This window comes from Harpegnathos saltator, unplaced genomic scaffold, assembly GCF_003227715.2.
Source record: "Harpegnathos saltator strain DR-91 unplaced genomic scaffold, Hsal_v8.6 scaffold555, whole genome shotgun sequence".
In the NCBI taxonomy this organism is placed as follows: Eukaryota; Metazoa; Arthropoda; class Insecta; order Hymenoptera; family Formicidae; genus Harpegnathos; species Harpegnathos saltator.
This window is the reverse complement of record NW_020230377.1, coordinates 1,034,327-1,055,780: the sequence shown is the minus strand read 5'-3', so window position 1 is coordinate 1,055,780 and position 21,454 is coordinate 1,034,327. Positions and strand designations below refer to the sequence as shown.

The 21,454-nt window shown below is 33.8% G+C and overlaps 4 protein-coding genes across 9 annotated transcripts; 2 read left to right on the top strand and 2 right to left on the bottom strand.

Moving 5' to 3' along the window:
* Positions 1-5,844: 5,844 nt before the first annotated feature.
* Positions 5,845-8,214, bottom strand: Nipsnap (protein nipsnap). 2 transcript variants are annotated; one of them, XM_011139523.3, is made up of 6 exons: positions 8,052-8,214; positions 7,713-7,942; positions 7,405-7,587; positions 6,585-6,753; positions 6,242-6,509; positions 5,845-6,050 (listed from the first exon to the last, which is right to left on the bottom strand). In XM_011139523.3, the coding sequence occupies exons 2-6, from the start codon at positions 7,796-7,798 to the stop codon at positions 5,902-5,904; spliced, it is 855 nt and encodes a 284-aa protein (XP_011137825.1). In that variant the 5' UTR covers positions 7,799-7,942; positions 8,052-8,214; the 3' UTR covers positions 5,845-5,901. The 2 variants fall into 2 exon arrangements, with proteins under 2 accessions (XP_011137825.1, XP_025159301.1); XM_025303516.1 differs by lacking the exon at positions 8,052-8,214 and having other exon boundaries at positions 7,713-8,033.
* A 467-nt stretch (positions 8,215-8,681) lies between these two features.
* Positions 8,682-9,642, top strand: LOC105182236 (ribosomal protein L40). The gene is made up of 3 exons (XM_011139524.3): positions 8,682-8,871; positions 9,154-9,353; positions 9,431-9,642. The coding sequence occupies exons 2-3, from the start codon at positions 9,164-9,166 to the stop codon at positions 9,625-9,627; spliced, it is 387 nt and encodes a 128-aa protein (XP_011137826.1). The 5' UTR covers positions 8,682-8,871; positions 9,154-9,163; the 3' UTR covers positions 9,628-9,642.
* Positions 9,643-9,760: 118 nt separating this feature from the next.
* Positions 9,761-15,320, bottom strand: FIG4 (polyphosphoinositide phosphatase FIG4). Of its 3 annotated transcripts, XM_011139525.3 has the most exons (14): positions 15,001-15,320; positions 14,647-14,872; positions 14,028-14,192; positions 12,978-13,356; positions 12,629-12,875; positions 12,353-12,548; positions 12,079-12,277; positions 11,390-11,971; positions 11,197-11,309; positions 10,883-11,123; positions 10,522-10,737; positions 10,230-10,412; positions 9,990-10,158; positions 9,761-9,917 (listed from the first exon to the last, which is right to left on the bottom strand). In XM_011139525.3, exons 1-14 carry the CDS (start codon positions 15,082-15,084, stop codon positions 9,822-9,824), a joined length of 3,096 nt encoding a protein of 1,031 aa, XP_011137827.2. In that variant the 5' UTR covers positions 15,085-15,320; the 3' UTR covers positions 9,761-9,821. The 3 variants fall into 3 exon arrangements, with proteins under 3 accessions (XP_011137827.2, XP_011137828.2, XP_025159298.1); XM_011139526.3 differs by lacking the exon at positions 14,028-14,192 and having other exon boundaries at positions 9,762-9,917; XM_025303513.1 differs by lacking the exons at positions 14,028-14,192; positions 15,001-15,320 and having other exon boundaries at positions 9,762-9,917; positions 12,978-13,412; positions 14,647-14,716.
* Positions 15,321-15,592: 272 nt separating this feature from the next.
* On the top strand, positions 15,593-21,411 carry LOC105182239 (probable methyltransferase TARBP1). Of its 3 annotated transcripts, none has more exons than XM_025303510.1 (11): positions 16,498-18,216; positions 18,301-18,429; positions 18,512-18,741; positions 18,922-19,141; positions 19,269-19,421; positions 19,507-19,671; positions 19,889-20,071; positions 20,171-20,348; positions 20,416-20,747; positions 20,983-21,119; positions 21,188-21,411. In XM_025303510.1, exons 1-11 carry the CDS (start codon positions 16,534-16,536, stop codon positions 21,336-21,338), a joined length of 3,561 nt encoding a protein of 1,186 aa, XP_025159295.1. In that variant the 5' UTR covers positions 16,498-16,533; the 3' UTR covers positions 21,339-21,411. The 3 variants fall into 3 exon arrangements, with proteins under 3 accessions (XP_011137829.1, XP_025159295.1, XP_019696515.1); XM_019840956.2 differs by having other exon boundaries at positions 16,866-16,920; positions 17,010-18,429; XM_011139527.3 differs by having other exon boundaries at positions 15,593-18,429.
* Positions 21,412-21,454: the final 43 nt, after the last annotated feature.

Sequence of the window (21,454 nt, the reverse complement as noted above, 5' to 3'; positions counted from 1 at the left end):
TATATATATACACACACACACACGTATGAGTATTAATATAAATAAATATATACATGCGTATTTATTTATTTATGTTTATATTTATATGTATGTATGTATGTCTGCCTGTAGTAAGTACATGACGAGTTTGCCCCAACGTATAATTCTACGACTTATATATATACATATATATATATAATATATATATATATATATATATATATATATATATATATAATAACAAGAGTTGGCTCGTTGCGTGCATTGACCCCGAACCTAAGAGGTTTGTTGAGGTTGGGAATGTGTATTGGACTGAAATTATCTTAATCGCATATTTTTTAATTATCAAGATATATCAATATAATTTACCAGAAAAGAAAAGTGAGAGCTTCATATTGAAGAAGAATCTAGATGCTTTTTGCAACATTGTAATATTTATTAATCCTAACCAAATATCTTGAGACGCGTGTAGAGATAAAGAAAGATTTTTAAAACATTAATCTCACATTTAATATCCACTAGAATTCTAAAGGTTTATGTACATGTATACACACATATATGTGTATGTATATGTATATGTGCGCCAATGAGAAAGCGTCAATGTAGTAAATAAAGAATTTTATATACGGCTACAACAGAGAAAAAACTGAAAAAAAAAATTTTGGAGACATTTATTTATTGGTGATAATAACTGTATCGCGAATATGATAAAAGTAACAGTACAATAATTCTGATGCTCGAGTTGATATACACGTTAAATTTCTTATCTTTCATTTTTTTGTATTTATTTTTCTCTTATTTATTTTTCTTGGCATATGATTTGAAATAATAAATTTGAGATGTTTCAGTGATCTTTTAACTTTTACACAAGACTTACTTTTATAACGAATATTTCAAAAATTTTCACATTATAAATATCGAGCATTAATATATTTCTTACACATATATCGAAGTTTTAATTACATTTTAGTTCATTTAATTTGAAGTATAATACAAAATTGATAGAACTTACAAAGTAATATATTTTTTGTGACCCTTTAAAAAATTTAATGAAATTTACTGATTTTATAACTATACGTAAATCTCAGTGATTAGTATTTCTTTTTTTGTTTTTAGAAAAATCAAATTCAGAATATGACGAGTTATCTTTCTATTGCTATATATTTTTGTTTTATATCAATATCAAATCTAATTGATAATAAAATTATTGTTGAATTGTACACAATTAGTAGTCAGTTTCAATTCCTGTCGACTTTTTCAAAACTCTTCTCTGCTAACAATGAAAGTTTCTTTATTGTTGGTTGTATCTTAAATATCCTAAATAGACGCGTAGTTCTTATATAAAGTTAATGAAATAAATGTAAAAATTATTTATAATGTAATAATTTATCTATTATAAATTTTCTCAAAAGGTTTAAGTATTCCTTCTGTTATTTAATAATAGCAGATTACAGTTATATTATTACTCCAAATACTTTTTGCGTTATTACTAGATGAATTTATTTCGAATTATAGTCTACCTATTGTTTAATATATGATATAAATACTTTCTTATCTAATGTTTAAGAATACTTCTCTATATTAAACATAACATATGATTGACAAAAGAGGATAATCATACGCAGATATTAACCGTGATACAAAACACCTTAATTGTAAGACTAATTGATATTATCTTACCAAACATTCTACATTTTTATACTGATAATCGTAATAATTTATCATTACTTGATATACACTATGTGGATATAATATATTCATTCTTTTTTTCGTTTTGATTCGATCGATTAATTCCATTTTACGAAAACTGAGTAAACGTTGAAAGAACGTTACATGATGATCTTTCCCAACTTTATACTCACAAAAGTTTGAAGTGTTTGAATCTGATTTTTTGTATCACTCCAATATTTATATTGTATGATATATTCTACAATTATATTTCTAAAATTTCATCCAGTACACATCCCAATGTTGTACTTTTATATCAAAATATACATTTCGTTTCTTTTTTTTTTCATTATTTTTTTCTCATATTTTTGTTTTATATATCACTAAACTCATTTAATATTAAATATGAAATTTAAATCCAAATGATTGTGACTGTTATTCCTCTGAACGATGTTCGTTTCGTTACAATGTTTAAGTACACTTTTTTCATTTCAGAAACAACGAGAACAAATATTGTTTCATGTTAAAGTCAAAAATTTTGTATTAAGAAAGTGTATTTTCATTAATCATAACACTCTTTAAGGAGGTGCTATTACTATATAATTAATACTTAGCAATGCGTATACGGTCCACTTACGTTTGGATTATGAAGTGTCAATAAGTTTTATGTATAAAGCATTTTATTGTTATTTCGTAAAGAGGAAATGTAAATTTACTACTTAACGATAACGATCGAATTTCTTTCTAATATATTGAGAGAGCAGTAAGACATGTCACCATGAAATACTTGTAAGCGATGGACAAGAAAGTGTCAATCATTGCCAATCAAATGTTTGTATTATATTAATTAATTAATGCATACTATGAAAAGAATAATGTTTTATAATTTCATTTTACGCTTATGCATTGAGATTCTCCGTAAATTAAAAGAAAAAGGAAATATGTTTAGATTTAAGGAATGAAGATAGTTAAACAGATGATGAAACATAAAAAGGCATGGCCAAAAACGTTGCATTTTATTTCATAAGTTCGTAGACTCTTTTTTCACATATAACATGCATTTGAACAAAAAGAAAGGATAAATAAGAAGTGTGCAAAAGTGCTTTGAACAACATTTACACATGTATATGTGTACATTATATTGTTTATATTATCATTATCAATTACAATATAATACATTCCAATTTTCATCTTTTACACACGCATACCCATCTACGAAATTCTTTTGACGAAGATAAAATTCTGAAACGCGCGGGAATGAAAATTATCGAATGACCAGCATGCATCGAACGAATATCTAAAAATGTGTTCAATTATTAGCGGTACGAGCGATTGTAGTGAAACGCAAACGACACGATTGTTGTCATGGTTATATGTTCCAAACTGTACAACAACGGAAAACCGTCACAATCAACCGAAATGTTTCTCCTTTATAACCATGTAACGTGTAAATATAGACACATAATAATATACATAGTAATCGAAATGCAACAATTTATTATGGAAAAGACAGTAAAATGGCATCCATGTGTATGAAGATACATATTTAAATTCTTCCTTAGGTTGTTCTACTAGTAGAGAGAATGAGAGATGTCGGAAAAACCAATTGCTATGATCAATTCCAAGTATTACAGACTAAAAGAGATTGTTCGTGCTAACAAACCGGATTCCAAAATCGTGTGAGACGTATGGTTCGGGAAAAAGCTGTTGGACTAATTTAATATGTTATACAGTAGGTCTTTCTCTTACGATAAGTAACTAATTGAATATAATCGCAGTTATTAAAGTTCTAGACATCAAATTTATCCTCTCCGTCAGGAAGATTCTATATAAGGGAAAAAAAAAAGAAAGAAAAGAGATTGTTAAGTTTTATATGCACTTTTAATTATAGCACGAGTTGTCTCTGAGTTAAGTTGTATGTATGTAACAAAAAAGAAAAAAAAAAAGAAGAAAGCAAGAACGATTAATTCTTCATCATAGCTGTGTAATCGGTATAACTCGCTAAATATCCAATTTAGGAAATTGTTTGTCGATGTTGCTAGCGTTTTGTAAATATTTATTCGCTTTACATAGAACTGCGATATGGGACTTTTTATTATAACATTTACTACTTAGTCACACTGAAAGATTTATAAAATTTTCCAAAAAGATCGTAGCAAATTCTATTAGTTAAATTTGGAATGTGATAACTGATAAGCTAGACAATTAATCATAGGCATAGCATATCAAATACTATTATCGAATTATGCTTGTGATTATTTGACGAGCTCACTATTCATTTATTTCCATTGAACATGCGATTTCGTAACATTGATTAATGGTTTGCAGATTATGATTCACTGTCATATTAGGTGAAAATGCAATATACTTGAGCTGTAATAATTCCAATACAATTTGTATAATACAATTTGTATAATTGTGTCTTCTTTATGCTATTGGCCAATTACAAGAGAATTGTTTTTGTACACGTAAAAATACCGAAGTAAATGTAATTATATATACTTCTCAATACAATCTCTAGCTTTAATTAGATAAATTGTAATTTTTATTTTATCAGCCTTGTAGCCTTCTTTCTTTTTTTACTTTGCAACAAGGCAGATATACACTGAATAACAAGAGTAGTGTAGTAGTTATCCTTTTTCACACAGAATGAATATTATTTAGTATTGTAGAAAGTAGAAAATACAACAAATTGGTTATTGTACGCTACACTACAAACAACATACACAAAACAAAAATAGTTAAAACATTATTGAATTCCTTGTGAAACACAGAATTACTCCTTTCCTTTCCACATATATTTTATGTAAGATAGAAAATTGTCTTTTTGGAAAACAACAAAAAAAATATTCATGTCATCCTTCATTTTAAAGTGGCATAATTTCATAAGGAAATATGATCAAACATTTATAACGGTATATTGTTATTACATAAAATTATATATAAATGCTACTTTAATATTTTAAATAATCGAAATGTATAATTTTTTATTAGTTCTCCAATTATAAAGAAGATAGTTTTATTAAGGATTTTCGGTAGCAATGCCGAAATGTTTCTGAATTTAATGCAATTGCCTGAATGGATGAGCTAACATTTATAGTCAATATGTGCTCACACAACTCATTAATATAACGTGAGATGAAATAACATATAATAGGTATAAATATCCTCTATCCTCTATTATTTTATTATATTACCATCATATATATATATATATAACAAAAGTACAGCAGAAAATATAAAATTTTATTACCATAGGTATCAATATTCTTTTCATAAATTACTGATCGTGAATTGCAATGTACGTAATGCGAAGATCGAGTCATAACCATTCTTGATATAATTATCGTGAAAGAGGATAATACTGTTTTATTTTTAAATTTAAGTAACGTATGAAAACATTTTGTAACTAAATCGGCGATTAGAGTGATAAACTATATGTAAGATGTTACCTGCATCATAAATTAAGGCTTAAAGTAAACAGTCGAGGCTGTTTAATCCAATATCTTGATAAAATAATAAATGACAAAAAATGTTGAAGTGTGAACTAATTTTGATGCAGTTTGCCGATCTCTTTCTCCTCCTCAATGATGTGCAGAGATTGGTTTTTACAATCTATATAAGTGTTCTAGAACAACAATCGAATATCTTTTTCATTACAAATTTTACGGTAAATTTGAAATCTTTAGAAACAAGCAAATAGGAAAATTAAGAATGAAATAAAAATATGTTAAAATCATTATTTTCCTTTTTACGATAGTTTCGAGTTATATAAATTGAGAGATTTGGTAAAGGAAGAAAGACGTATAAGTATAAAGACCGTTTATATTCTTCTATACACGCATATGTATGTATATAAATGTATTTATATATGTATATATACATATATAAGGTATACACACATATATAATTTTATATACATACATAATACATATAAATGTGCTGCAACTGACATTACGAAAATATGACATATATGCATGAGCGTATATATATATATATATATATATATGTATACATAGAAGAAACGCTCTTGCTGTAATACATAAATTCTAGTAGTAACAAACTACATTTTCTACTAATTATGATACAACAAAATTTGTAGCTTCCTTCATGTTGCGCGTATAGTTGACATGGTTACGTCTACAAGTGTATATATGTAACAAATGTTTTTTTTTACAATATTACAATCAATATATGTATATAAGAAATGATCGGCAATATACAAATGCATTTGCGCGTCGCGAGCGTAAAATTTTATTTCGTAGGTGAGAATGTAGTCGGGCTTAGTATGCGGCAATGCATCTCTCTTATTAAAGGTACCGTATAGGCAACACATTCGTCCCAACCGGGTGATCGCCAAGCGCTTTCACGCGTTTCTTTACGTGACTGAAGATTCTTGTAACCTAAAAGCCGAAGTAGAGATATCACAATTTGTATGTTTTTCAGAAAATAGCTGTACATTAACATTAATTTTGTAAGTCGGTCTGTTGCTTATTTTGCTCCCAAACTTTCAACTTTTTGAAGTGATCTTTTTTCAACAAAAATAAGTAACAATTTATGCATAAAGAAACAATGTAAACAGAATATTACTTACACCAAATATGATGAACATTATATAATCTACCAATTTGTGAAAAATAACCAGCAAAGGGCTCATCATTGTTGCGCCTGTAATTGATGGCTTTGGCCCAATTATTTCCCCATTCTATCATTGTGCCTGGTTTCAAGCTGTAACTGCGAATTTCATATTTATTTGAATCTGTACGTTTAACTAGCGGTGGCCAGTAACTGAACGCCAATAGATATTGTAAATGACGTGATCTTAGGTAATTTCCTCTTTCTCTAAGCAGTCGTTGATAAGCCTATGAAAAATGAATATTCTTTATCACATATCTAACACTGCTACATATTGTGTAACCAAATAAGATATTTTATACCTCATCTGTAGAAAGTACAGCTTGTGCATGATCTACACTTTCGTAGCCACCTGTATATTGCCACAGATGTAGAGCCTGATCCAAGTCTCCAACTTCGACTGTCCATGAACCAACCAATTCACAGTTCAAATCAAGTTTTTTTGAGTGTATAAGATTGACATTTTCTTCACTGTGATGATGCAGGAAGAAACGATTATATTACACAAGATGTATATGTGTTTAATCAGTATTTGTATGAAACTTAATAAAAAAGAATCAAGTTTGCCATTCAGAAAAATAATATTGGTATGAGCTAAAACTGCTGAATGTTTTGTATTTGATAACCTTTATGAATTTTTTCCATTAATTGTAAAAGTGATAAAAGTAATGTAAACAAATCACACAAACATACAAGACTAATGCTAACAGACATCACAAGCAAGGAGATATTGTATATAAAATTTTAAACAAACATTACCTTATCTCTTAGACTTTGTAGGATTATAATAGTCTGTAGAGGTTATGGGTCAAGTAACATCCGTATCATTTATGCGTTAATAATACGAGTATTGTATGTAAACCAATAGTTCTGTGAACTATTTTGAACGTTTTAACATCACACGCAGCAGAGCACCAAAGACATGAACGTTCGCCGATTTTCGAATGAGTTTAAAAAATCGTGTTACAACATCAAGGCCTAGCTTGAGATATCAATAAATTGCAGGCACGCAAAACAACAAAATAAAGATAAATCCAGAAATATCGCGTAGAATTAAAAACACGCAAATCCCGCCAATCCGAGTTCGCGCGAAATCACACGGAAGATGAAATGTCGACTCACTAGTTGGTCAAATATTTGTCGATCGAGTCCGGCCGAATGTTGTGAGTGTGCAGCGCGTAAATGACCTCCTTGTCGGAGAGCATCCGCGAGTGTGACTCTTTTGTGGGCTCGATCTTCCTCACCAGGAGTTTGCTGATCCATCCTTCGCTGATGTCTCCACGGACCGATGACCTTGTCAGGGACCTGCGATTACGAAGACAATTTGAGAATACGCACGGCTCGCGAATGTCGTCGTCGGCAGCGTGCTGTCTAATCACGATGTAAATGCTAATGAACTACTGGCAAATCGTTTTCTTAGAGTTTGCTACCGTGCGGCGATAAGCAACGGAGTATTTCTGTTGCCGGCGAGCGTGCCCGACAAGACACGGAGTTTTCTCCTCAGAACGGCAGCCATCTCCTCCTCTGTCGGGGTCCCGTGCGTGAATCTCTATTGCCGCCGTCGTCGTCCGCGATCCCAATCGAGCCTCTCGTGATCCAGCCTCGTGAGACCTGCTGTGATCTGCGACTGCGACGGACACGCGGCGCTTCGAGAGAGACTCTGCGGGAAACCGCGAATATCATCTACGCGCTCCACGCGTTTATTTCGACTCGTAATCTCCATCCGCCCTCCGATTTTTTCCTACTGCGGGGAAAGGCGGGACACTTACGGCCATCGAAACGTTGTCATCTAATAAACGTTCGTCGACTAACATCCGGCGAAACGCGAAACGTGGAACGGCTGCCGTGAGAGAACGCAGGCGCCCGTGCGGCCTCCACTCGCCGCGTCTTCCACTCCGCTCGTGAGATCGTACGGATGGGTTTCCGATCGAAGTGAGCCTGTTTCCCCATCATCTGGAATAATCGGGAAGTTTATTCATTCTCTTCACGCGAGCGAAAAGCTAACTCCAACTGGGGATTAAATTTACAAATTCTTTTCATGCGAGTGGCAGACTATCCACGCTATGATCGAAAAAAGATCATCATTGTTTATCATTTTTTCGTCGTGTAACAAATTTTAAAAGAGAGATTCTTGCAGTCTGAAAATGACATCACAATCGAAAATTTACAAGAAACGGCTTGACGATGATTGCTGAAAATCGATCGAAGATATCTATCAAGCCTTTTTAGGATCGATAGAAATCTATCAGTCGAGATTGTAGAATAGAGAAGATATTTATCCATGTGTTATTTGTTTATTATTATATTGTGACTTTATATTGACATATAAGACGTTTAATAATAATAATAATAATAATGATAATAATAATGATTTCAACACTTACAGGAACTGACGCGCATGACGATGAATCCAAGTAGTAATAAGATGTTTAGGTTTTTTAAAATCATGTTTATTACTCCGCGATGCATCTCGTAATACCGCGCGCGAGATGTCGCATCAGTTTTCCGGCGTTCGTTGGCGGAAGTGATGGCGTTACTGTGACCAAGTTCTTTTCTAGGTTGTGTTTCTGACTGCGCGTTGACGAGGTGGTAAGTATGCGATATCATTAAGTATTTCTTTCGTATTTTTCGTGATTGAGTGATATTTAATCTTAATCTTCGTCGATATTTATTTGCTCATTCCGCACGAGCATTTGAATAACACAAAAAAAATCGCGAATAAACAATTGCAATGCGGTGAAGTTACTAACATATACGCACCACGTGATTGTACGTTGTCGATGTTGAAATTTCTCGTTTGCTTTCAATTCTAACGTTTGTCCCTTACTATCATGATAAATCCACGGTATTGAGAACTCTGTTACGATTTAGGCAAACCGTCATGCAGATTTTCGTGAAAACCCTCACGGGTAAGACAATTACCCTCGAGGTAGAAGCATCCGATACCATCGAAAATGTGAAAGCTAAGATTCAAGACAAAGAGGGGATTCCACCAGATCAACAGCGACTGATCTTCGCCGGCAAACAGTTAGAGGATGGGCGTACTTTATCTGATTATAACATTCAAAAAGGTACGAATACGTTTCAGTTACTCAAGCTGACTTTATCTTATGTATAGGCATATGAAATCTCAATAATTTTTTAACAGAATCTACTCTTCACCTCGTACTTCGTCTCCGAGGAGGTGTAATCGAGCCGACTTTGCGTATACTCGCGCAAAAGTACAATTGCGACAAAATGATCTGTCGCAAATGCTATGCTCGTCTTCACCCGCGTGCAACAAATTGTCGTAAGAAGAAATGTGGCCACACAAACAACATCCGCCCGAAGAAGAAGCTGAAGTAGATTATTGCTGCGAAAGTACATATTTCTTACAGATGCCAGCGATATAGAAATATGTATGTCCACATATTTGGTTTAAATAAATTATATAACTAAGATATCGAATATTTTATTTCATATAACTAATAAAATATATATATATACACATGCAATTATTTCTATTTATAAAATAACTTGGATGATGTTGACTTATACTTCTATCGAGAACATACTTGTTCCATGAATAGTTTGTGCTGAGCAACATAAGTCTCGTATAAATTCATATCATTTGGGTTTGGTATAGAACCACCTCTCTGTAAAAATATTAATATAATTAAGGGATAAAACAATATCTGTCTCACTATAAATTTGTCATATTTACTTACTGTAGCTCTTTTTACATATTGTTCATATATACTTATGCTTGCATCTTTAACAGCAGGTATTGTAATAACAGGAGCTGTAGATTCAGGAAAAGATGTTTGTTGTATCAATTTTGAGCGTAATTTAGTATGATCCATAGAATATGTTGCGTTGCGTCCTATTAGAACAAATCTAAGCGAAAATGAGACATTTGTTAAAATGCATATAGAGTTCACGGTTGTGCAAATATCCATATTGCTGACCTTTTATAAAGAATGATATCGTTTCGTTTTGGATATTCTGGTTGTGTGCCATATACTTCTTTCATAGATGGAAACAAAGACTCAAAGGACATTAGTTCCGAACTGTCTTTAGAAGCTATCAATTGAGAATCGTCCATCTGTTGATGACTTTCATCTTCATCCGAGCTTGAATCCTCGCTCGAGCTACGACACATAATTCATGTTAATATGTGTGAAATATCGAATTCTAAACCAATGAGCTAAATCCGCATTTGACTATGAAATATGTAATGGACATTTAAATTTTACCTACCTCGCGCTGGACGTTGTGCTGCTCGTACTGCTCTGACCAGTCATAGATGGATTTTTCATATTTAAATTTTTACTACCCGCTTCTTCTCTCCGTCTACCTGGTCGTACACGAACGGCAAAAGGACTGTAGCAGGTAGTGAAGTGCGGCATGAAGTCTCTGACTGAGTGACTTATTTTATATGCATATACTTCAGACAGCAAAGACAATTCATATGGCCTAAAGATATTTATATGTATAAGATAAAATATTAAGTATCATAATATCAATATGAGAAATTACAGATAATTTTCTTTATGAAAGATATAAAAAATCTATGATATATTCGTACAATACAGATATATAAAAATACCTGTGACGCTACCTGTGATAGTCATAATAAACGTCAATCATTTCTTCAATAGAGTTTTGCACATGTATCATTTCTGAGCAAGATTTAGTTACCTCGTCGAGCGCATAAGGCAGACATTTTAACACATTTTTATCCCACCATTGCGTCAGGAGCTTTGTCTTACGCAAGTACCGACAGGCGGGTGGATGGTGCAGATAATAATCTGTCAAAAGTTCCCATATTGGAGGTTTGCCTTCTTCAGGTACAAACAATCCTGAAGACATATACAGTTGATTGGATGTTGATCGTGAATTCTTTCGCGAAATGCAGATATTGTGTCTACTTACCCAGAAACAGATTAATCGTGTGCTGCTTCTCTTGGTCGCTAAACGTATTACTGTAATATCTGCTTAAAGTTTGCATAATGTCGTTACCTTGACTAGTCCACGGTGCAGTTTTCCTTAAATAACAAAACAATCGTTGCATGATTAGTTGCTGTTGTTCATGCTCCCACAGCCGAACAATCACGTTCACACTCACCTGTACGTTTTAATTCTGTGCACCAATTGTGACCCGCCGTACTGCAAAGCCAGAGTATCCCCGTGATCCTCGTACAATTCTTCCAGCATTCTCACGCAATCGGAATCAAATTCGAGTTTAGGAGACTCCAATACACCCAGAGCACACAATTGGAATCCCAAGGCGCATTTCCCTATCGCGAATTGTGCCGTGTTGGTGCGATCTAAACAATCTACGCAATTTGTCCTGATGATCCCGGTTTGCAAGGTTCCTCTCCTGGTGAAACATTCCCTCACTTTGCTTTCGACCTGGTGCAATTCGCTCGTTCGATTGACATATGTGCTGGAATCGGAACCGCACAGAGAGTTCGTTTGCCTGCTATAGTCAGTCTTAATGGACGTGTTAGTGGAACATCTGGCGTCACACAAATTAGACGACAAAGTCGAGCTTGAGTACGTCTTGTGAATTTTCCTTGTGTTATTGTTTTGCGGTGAGAATAGGTATCTCTGATTGTAATACGGGTTGTGCGACTGATAAATACCAGTCTTCAACACTGCATTGTGAGCGATGTTTGCTAAACGCCTCATGACGTTCACTTCCTTTCTGTGAAAATAAGTTGCCAGATCATTGAAAAGTGGTGCGTCGCTTCGATATATTCACCATATTGTGCTTGTCATCAAATCTTTGACATGTTAATGTAATGAACTTGCCTCTTACTCATGCGTGCCATATCGAAACTTATGTACTGAATATGGTGCTCCAAAGGTAGAAACTGATTTAAGTATTTCACAGCCATGCTCAGCTCTTCGCTCAATGTGCTCTCATGTTTCTTCTTCTCCCGTTTCTTCACTAGATTTAATATTATTATTGGCGATCCGTATCTTCTCAACAATTTATTGAAGTGTGCTCCTAAAATTATTCTGATTATATAAGAATAACGATCCCTCTCGGAAATGAATCAATTCGATTTTCACACAGCAATACCTGCCGTTTCCACGTAAGGGTCGGCTAAGTCACAAGTTATAGTCGGTTTGGGAACCATTTTGCTCACGTCCTGACTCCAGTGAGCAGGCACTGACCCGCGCAGCTGTACGAAAGAACTGAAGCGTCCTTTACTCAACGAGCTCACGCCGGAGTCGTGAACGATTTGTTCCGTTTCTACCTCGTTGGCAACGTCCCCCTGTGCGTGTGCCGTTACTTTAGTTTACTGGTGAGTATCTGCGGCACGTATAAGTATCACGTGTATGCTCTTGCACTTACATCGAAATTTGCGCCGCGTTTTAAAAACCGGGTACCCGCATACTTGTTACTTCTTCTTGCGATAATAGTAACGTACATGGATCTCCCAAAAATGCTCACATTTGACTGACCGATAAAGCCGTGTATTATGTATAATATCCAGTCAGGATGTAGATCTTTCTCCACGGGTTTCAGGAGGTGAGAGTTCCACACGAAGCGACGATGCGGGTTGCTACGTATACCGTAATCCACATATTTCTCACCCTCGCTGTAATTCGAATAAAAAAATATCTTGTTTTTCTTCATTAATAGATTATACGTATACGTGTAAAAAAGATAATAAAAGTTTAGCATTTAAGACAATCCATACCATTCAGCCTGCCAATCTTTCCTAAATGCCCACATGTTAAAAAAGTCATCAGAATCTTCCGATTCGTCGGATTCTTTGCGGCCGGCAAACATATCAGTGGAAATGTCAGATTTAATGTGTCTCGGTGGTGCCATGTTACTTTGAAAAGTATGCGACATGTCGTACGAGTAACTGAAGTAAAAGTTACTGCTGAGATCGATACTTTGAAACATCTTGACGTATCTCTGCTCGTCCGGATGGAAGAGCCGTATGATGTCGTTTGGTATATATATCATTGCAGTATCCTCTATTTTGTAAATTGTGTGATGTCCAACGACTGCAACTCTACGACGTTTTGTAACCAGGATTATATAATACCCCTCCAGGAAACGCACGAAACCTGACAGTAAACAGTTTCTTCTCGTATCCTTACAGATCTCCATTTGTCTAATTTGTCTATTTAATGATAATGATCTTAATTTGTAATTTATAAAGTTTCCTTTATTATTATCATGCATACTTTGTTCCTATTGTAACATGTCTACAAGTTGCTTAACTAGATAAATTAATAGTGATAACTTGCTTGTGTCCATACTCATAGTAACCACTGTCTGTCGTATAATACCCATGCAATCAATTGAATTACATCACATATAAAACATCATAAACACGTAACTGTCTGTATCATGCGTGTAAAAAATATGATGTACATACCGCGATACATCGCAACGTCTGATTGCGTAGATTAATATTGTTGGTTGTATAATACTTTTTTCATTCTAATCGATTACACATATGTTCTATAGATCCTTGATTCTTTAACCGAATAACTCTGTGTTATGTTATCTAATGCGACTGATATTTAGATTCACATTCTCTCCAAATTAATATTTGTTCACAATTTAATTGTACCCACTACATTTCCATGCTGACCAATTAACATTAATAAGCATGATATTCAGTGCTTTCTTTCCACAAGCCAATTTTCTCATCATGAGACAAAGTTATTCTGTCTAACAATTATGTACATCTACCTTTAGCTTTGCCAGTAGAAAGCTCATTGTGCCTTACCAAGGAGACCAAAAGCTGGCACTAGCCTGGGAAAAGTGTTTCTCTGCCACATATTCTTCCAGTTAAATTTAATTTGTGTTGGTTTGTGCAATGGTTTTTGTGATTCTTGTTGTTCAGCCTCTTCTGATCTACTCGTACTGGGTGCAGGTTCTTTATTATTGTTGCCTTTATTATTGCAAGCAAATGTAAGTATAAGCCAAGTTTTATATAAAAAGAATTCTAATTAATGTATTTGATGTGTTGATGCATAAATAGTGTTAGTGATGATATGAATATTTATATGTATATATTATGATAATGTGGTTATATATTATGCCCCATGAACAAAGAATGAAGCATCACAAAGCTGAGGAATTTAAACCTTGACAGTTTCATCAAACATATAAAATGATATAATGCATATACCATATAAATATATAAATTGTTTGAATATTGAATAAGTTGTTTAAATAAAAATGCTATAACTATATAAATTGTTACATGCAAAACACACACATGTACACATATATACACACATTTATGTTATGTATATTACCTTGAAGTCTTATATATACATTCATGAACAATCCTACATTTATTTATTTATGCATTAAAAGAGAAAATATTCTCCTGATCTTACCAACAATTCCAAAGGCAGATACAACACGTGCAACACCACCTATATTGTTACGTTGCCCAGCTCTTGTCCGATTACCCATATCTATCATGTTGACCAGATCTTTTATTTCATCCTGAGTGTATTCCCTTTTATCATCCACTACAACTAATTCTCTTGGTTCCATCCTATCGATTTTCAAAACTCGGAAACGAGTTAATGTATTGTTCGAGCCCATTAGATAAAATCGCTATAAAATACAAGACAAATGTAAAGAATTAAATGAAAAAAAATGAAAACAAACATATATCGCGGATATTTATAGACGATAATTTATATTATTAAGTCGAAATAACTGAAATATAATATAAAACTTACAGATTTTGTTTCATATAGCGCAATTTTTTGTATAGAAGAAATAATTGGATGAAACACTACAGTTGGTTTGCCTTGTTCTTCCATTGTAATATAAGAATCGTTACAATTCCAATAAATTAATTTTGACTAATCATTACATCCCCTACTTCACTTTGACAGCTTTGACAGTTCTGCAGTCGTATGTACTCGTTGATAAGTCTGCGTTTTCTATCGTTGAGTTATCTTTATTTTCAGGTAGGTAAAGGCACCGACAAAATATTAATAAAGATTGTTAGCCTTAGGCCGGTTATACATAGGACGCGACATATGTTGTGTTATCTTTAGCGTAGTGGTGGCGTAGTTAAAATAGTCGGTACGGTCATCGCTCTTGAATTACCGCCGGGCTCCTTGAGGTCTCTTTGCCAATATGAAAAGTTACACCTAGGGCTTACAGTCTTTAGTATTATCTTATCGATGATTTTAGTTATAAGAAATGGCGTCAAATAAGCCGTCGCATCCAGTCGCGTCTGTTGGATAGATTATTTTAAATAGGTTAAGTGAGTTTATTTTCATATGTGACATGATACATTCAAGTACCATATGTGATGTATTATTTGTGCAATAATAATTGTACATAATATAAATTAACTCTAAATAGAAGCTAGACTTTGTAAAATGGATTTACATAATCGTTATTTTCATTTCCCAACGCTAGACATTTCAGTTTTACGAGCTGTGAGTGATAAACTGGAAGATAATATATCTCATCATTTAATACAGTTTTATAATTACGAGTTGATTAAAGAAAAATTGAATATAAATAAACTGGAGGTTTATCGAATGCTGTTATGTTACGAATATCAACAAGCATTCAGTGAAATCGAGAGACGCAACGATAAGAAGTACATAATATCAGATGTGGAAAAGATATGTTTTTCTAATATGAAAGCTGTTTTTCCAGCGCAACATCCTCGAAGTGTCGCAGAAATGACAATTTTACATGACATAATTATTTTGCAGACGGTACTTTACTGTAACACTGCGTCGATTAAGCAACATTTGCAAAATTTTCTTAGCTCTTACAATGCTTACACCACAAATAGTGATACTAGAACTATGTATATGAAGGTATTGGAATACTTCTTAGAATCCATTTGCTTATACCGATTTTTTCATAATGATGGAAGCAACAGTGAAATGGAATTAAAAGAAATCGGTTCTATGTATCTAGAGATCATCAAGTCATGGATGAAAATAAAAGAGGATTCTGAATGGGGATTATTTGCTTCGATATTTCCCATGCTATTGAAAACTTTTGCTTCTGAACATATAATATTTCCACTATGGGACTACATTCTAAACAAAATGAGTGATCTGAAAGAATTTCTTACTGTCCTAAGCATCATAGTGGATACATGTCATTTCACATCATCATATTCTACAAAATTAACTTATATACATCATGATATCTACTGTAAGAATACATTCTGGTTATTGTTATTAGAAGGATTACGATCACCCTTACAACAATATCGTAAACAAGCTTTATATATTATGAAAAGAGTAACTGATTTTATGAGTAAAACTGATACCTTGCATTTAGGATTGACAAAAGCTGAAGTTACTCCATTTATTTGCAGCAAATCTGATGATTCAGCTTTGCCAATTGACAGCATTAATCAGAAGTTTTTCTTGGTGTATGAAGCATCAGAGGAGAAACAGTATCACTTAGTAACACCAGCTTTAACTCATATAACTAGTTTAGTAAAGGCAAACAAGGAGCACAAATCTTGCCAATGCTTTAACATTGAGTGGCTGCGATGCATCCTCGAGAAGATCTTACACCATGAAAATAATAATATTGTCAAATGGAGTGTATTGTATGTTTGTAAATTAGATAGCATCATACATATATTTGATAGTCAGTTTCTCAAGATGTTTGTGAGTATCCTGAATAACTCTTTCCTTTATGAGTGTCAGTCTAATGAAGATTGTCCAGAAATTGTGAGAGAACTTTCAACATTCTTCAGATGTATGGGAGAAACAAGTTTGCTCAATATATTCCTCAAGAAAGTCAGTGAGATAACATGGGGTCCTATAGCAATATTTTATATAATACACACACTTCGAGTAACTTCGCAGGAGACAGTACAACGCAATAATTGGCGAGTCGCTGAATTGAATGCCGTTAAATCTTTAGTGGAGACGAATCTGAGCATGCATTCTCACATCTTACGTATCGCGTCGCAAATTGAACTTCTGCGAACGATACCCAACTTCGTACGAGAAATCGACAATCTGACATTGCTCGCTAACGTTTTAGCTACGTTTCCCTCGGAAGAGGGTCTTACTAGAGGAAGATTTCCTTGGGACATTATCACGGCATGGTTGCGGAAAGTACTGACAAAGGAAGACGCAGTAACTTTTGTGGAGCAGACTTGCACGAGGTATTCGTGTGAAAATCTTGTCTGCGAAGTTAGCCCAAGAACATTCGCATTAATGATATTCCTGCTACACGACGCGGGTCTTATATTTTCTTGCAAAATGTGCCCTACTGAGAAGGCATTGAACAAGTGGTTGTCCTCCTTAAATGATATTGAGATGAGACCTTACGCCAATATTCGCTCGAGTATCGATATAGCGGAATTTATGTCGCATTCGTTGAACTTCTTCACTCAAGGAGAAACCTATTGCGTCATGACGCATTTAATATCGTTATACATACACGCTACTTTCAAGTTGCTAATTAAAAACATGAAGAAGATGGCCACGGGACTAACTTACGAAGATTACACGAGATACACTGCTATCCTGTCATCGCATATTGCCCATGCAGATTTAGTCATGCCGAAGAGAGACGTGAACAGTTACACGATAAAACTACGAGACGAGAGTATACGTTTACTGAAGAATACACAGCATCGTCAAAATATGCAATACCTGTACGGGTTGTGCATATTGCACCTCTGCCAGGACATATTGACTTCATCGACTCATGAGGGAACATTTTACACCGTACATTTGCTAAATACGCAAGCGATTCCGATACAAACCGATAACGATGCCAAAACGATGAATTTAAAGGGAAAAATTGCATCAGAATATTATTTGCTTCTTTCACGACTGACGTATCGCTATCTTTTGAATTCTCCCATGCATACGTGGATTCCTACCAGCACGTTGCTGACTAATTTGTTGAAGTTTCTCGAACTAGGAAAAACAGAAATTATTTCCGAGGTAGCAACGATATTAATTCTAATGATCGATAATGGAGCTATAAGAGATACAAATGACAGGGAAACTTTGGAGTATATTTTTCAGTCATGCTGGAGAAGCACCTTCGTCAGTAAGAAGAACAATATATTCTGGACGGCGATACAGAATCTTACAGGAGTTATCGTAAATGATAACTTTTTGCTCTTGCCCGGTGCCACAGAATTCATAACAGAAGTAAGTTATCGCATATCTCTCTACAAGAAGAATATAACAGGATTCTCAATATCGATTGTATTTATGAACTTCATTTTCCTAGTTTGTCGATCAGCTAGTAAAAGAAGGCAACGGTATGACAAGATTTAAAAGGATATTATTATCTAAGATGGAAAGATTGAATGTGAGCAACTTGATGAGATTAGGAAAGCCGTTATTGAATTGTCTTCTTCACGGTTCTGTACATCGGCGTGACGAAAGAGTCGAAAGTCATGTTTATTTATTCATCATCAAGCATCTGGGACAATATTTTCCGAAGCATATTTTAGTATTGTAAGCATTCGTGTATTGTTCGTTCCTTTTTTTTTAATACATGTCACAGACAAGATTGCAAGTATAAATTTTAGAGTTCCGAAATTCAAGACTAAATTCAAGATAAGACTAAATTCTCTTCGTAAAGCGAATAAAACAAGATATAATGATATAATACATTAAGATGTCTTCTATTAATAGAGATCATAACAACGATGCCGCAGTTAGAGCATCGGCGATGATAATACTGCATAGAATAGTTAGTATTCCTGAGTTAAATTATGTGATGACTATTGTGCCGCTTATATTCGAAACATTAGAAGAGTACAAAAACAAGAGATACTTCAACGATTCCTACATACATAAATTAAAACACAGACTAATGCAGATTCTATTGATATTAGAACCGGTCATGAGTAAGGTGAGTATATCGAGCTCTTGGAGTTGATTGATATTACATATATTACAAAGATGTCGATTGTACAAAAGGTGTTGGTAACATATTTTACTTCTTCACTTCTACCAGAAAATCAATCGATAATTCGCAGGAGCTCGTGGCTGTACTACAGAAAAATTTGCGAGACTCGATCTTTTCGGAAAGCAATCAGCACAGTGTGAGATTAATGCAGGAATGGCTGATGATACGAATTTTCGCGAGAAATAGCGATCTGCACGATGAACTATGGAAATTTTTTGCAGAAGTAATCCGACAACATTTTATAATCTTGTATATCATTTTTACAAAGTAATTTTTACTGTATCATTTCATGAAATATGTATTTTCAGAGTATAGAAAAACGACCGGGACGTACGATCTCTGTGGCGAGTATTGTGTATCATGTTACGCAACTACTTTCGGGCGCCAGCCAGAAAATTTTTATTAGAACAGCTCTGCCATATGTAGCGCAATGTTGTTTAGGCCAACAATTCAATGTGCGTCTCTATAATCAGGTAAATAAACTCCGGTAAGCACTGAAACGGATCGAAGCACATCGTTATTTGTTCGTATGTTATTCGTACTTCTACGACATTGTTCGTCTTAATTGATAGGATGAGTAAAGGACCAACAAGAACCGTAACAACGAAATTTAGACTCCTATTTATCTTTACTTATTATCAGAGCTTTTCAGTTTTCATATTGATTTGATCTTAATTATATTCAATACAGTTTATTCTGATCCGATTATGTAAATTAATGAAACAAGCAAATGATGACGACAGTATATGTGACTACAATGGCATATATCAGGCGGCTAGCTTGCAACAAGCAAAATCGACGAAGAATTTCATGGAGATTCAAGATAATTTCTACTTTTCTAGTTTTCATCCGATCGATGATTACAGCTTGCAGGTATCCACTGCGCATTTATTTGAAAAAGAAAGAGAATTGAATGTTTAATGTGTATCGAAAAGCTACATTACATTACATACATTATTTTACGACTTGTAGACGATTTACTTTGAATTACCACGACTGACTAATATAAGTCGTGACGAGTGGATCAGTCCGGATGTATTTAAAGCTTTTATGTTTGAGCAAAATGATAATCATCCTTTGCAGCTGTATAACGTCAATTCGTTTCTGTCCGACACTACCGCTTCTATATATCTTACAAAACCTCTCGCAGGTAAATTAGAAAAAAGAAAATATATTGTATGACGATATCTAGTACGATATAAAATAAAATATTCCAGGTGACATGGAGTCCTTAACAAACAACGTTGAGACTTATTTGGAAGGTTTACACGATATCCAAAGGAAGATTGATCCGTCAAAGCTTACAATTCAATTATATAATGATAATTTTGGAATAATAGAATCCGCGCATCGGGAAGTATCACAATTACATGAAGGTTTAATAGTTGTAGCGTCTCTCGTTAGTCGACCACCAAATTTAGGCGGAATTGCAAGGACGTGTGAAATATTTGGAGTTAAATCGTTGGTCATTGCAAATTTAGATTGCGTAAAGGATAAGGACTTTCAATGTCTCAGCGTGTCTGCTGAAAAATGGATAAATATGATACAGGTATTTAAATAGTATATCTTTAAATCATTATATACTTGAAAAATGGAGTCTATGTAAATCAATAAAAAAATCCTAGTTTTTTATAGTCTTGAATAGTGTGATTCGTTTTTATTTTCTCTTTTATTTTAATATAGATTTAACATGGCTTGTTTACTTGTTTGAACATAATTTCATTTATAAAATTTGCATTAACATATATTATCAAAATAACATTATTGTGTTCTGAAATCTCTAGGTAACATTGCACGAATTACAACAATACTTGTTGGAAAAGAAAAGCGCAGGATGGTCTATAGTTGGTGCTGAACAAACAGCCAATAGCATAAACTTATTGGAGGCTAAATTCGAGAAAAAGACAATTCTCGTGCTAGGGTAAATAAATTGCAATTTATGACGTATTACTTTAAAATTTATAATATAATCAGGATGATGTTTTATAGGAACGAAAAGGATGGTATACCTGCCAACTTTATACCTCTCTTTAACACATGTGTGGAAATACCTCAAGTAGGTGTGATACGTTCATTGAATGTTCACGTTGCTGCTGCAATCTGCATATGGCAGTATGCGAGCCAATGTACATTAAAATAATTATCTTTTGACATTTGTGTATGAAGTATAGGATATGATACTTGAAAAATTTAAATAAATTCTTAATAAAACAGGTTATTTGTTATAATGTTATAACAATCATATATATTAAAAAC

Coding starts and splice junctions, on each gene's coding strand:
- FIG4 (XM_011139525.3), bottom strand. CDS start 15,084: ATGGAAGAACAAGGCAAACCAACTGTAGTGTTTCATCCAATTATTTCT. Junction 12,278..12,352: donor CCCTTACGTGGAAACGGCAG/GTATTGCTGTGT, acceptor GAATAATTTTAG/GAGCACACTTCAATAAATTG. Junction 10,159..10,229: donor GATATCATTCTTTATAAAAG/GTCAGCAATATG, acceptor ATTTTCGCTTAG/ATTTGTTCTAATAGGACGCA.
- LOC105182239 (XM_011139527.3), top strand. CDS start 15,655: ATGGATTTACATAATCGTTATTTTCATTTCCCAACGCTAGACATTTCA. Junction 20,072..20,170: donor TCGATGATTACAGCTTGCAG/GTATCCACTGCG, acceptor TACGACTTGTAG/ACGATTTACTTTGAATTACC. Junction 20,748..20,982: donor AATGGATAAATATGATACAG/GTATTTAAATAG, acceptor TGAAATCTCTAG/GTAACATTGCACGAATTACA.
- LOC105182236 (XM_011139524.3), top strand. CDS start 9,164: ATGCAGATTTTCGTGAAAACCCTCACGGGTAAGACAATTACCCTCGAG. Junction 9,354..9,430: donor TGATTATAACATTCAAAAAG/GTACGAATACGT, acceptor ATTTTTTAACAG/AATCTACTCTTCACCTCGTA.
- Nipsnap (XM_011139523.3), bottom strand. CDS start 7,798: ATGGCTGCCGTTCTGAGGAGAAAACTCCGTGTCTTGTCGGGCACGCTC. Junction 7,588..7,712: donor CCGTTGCTTATCGCCGCACG/GTAGCAAACTCT, acceptor TCGTAATCGCAG/GTCCCTGACAAGGTCATCGG. Junction 6,510..6,584: donor CTGTACTTTCTACAGATGAG/GTATAAAATATC, acceptor CATTTTTCATAG/GCTTATCAACGACTGCTTAG.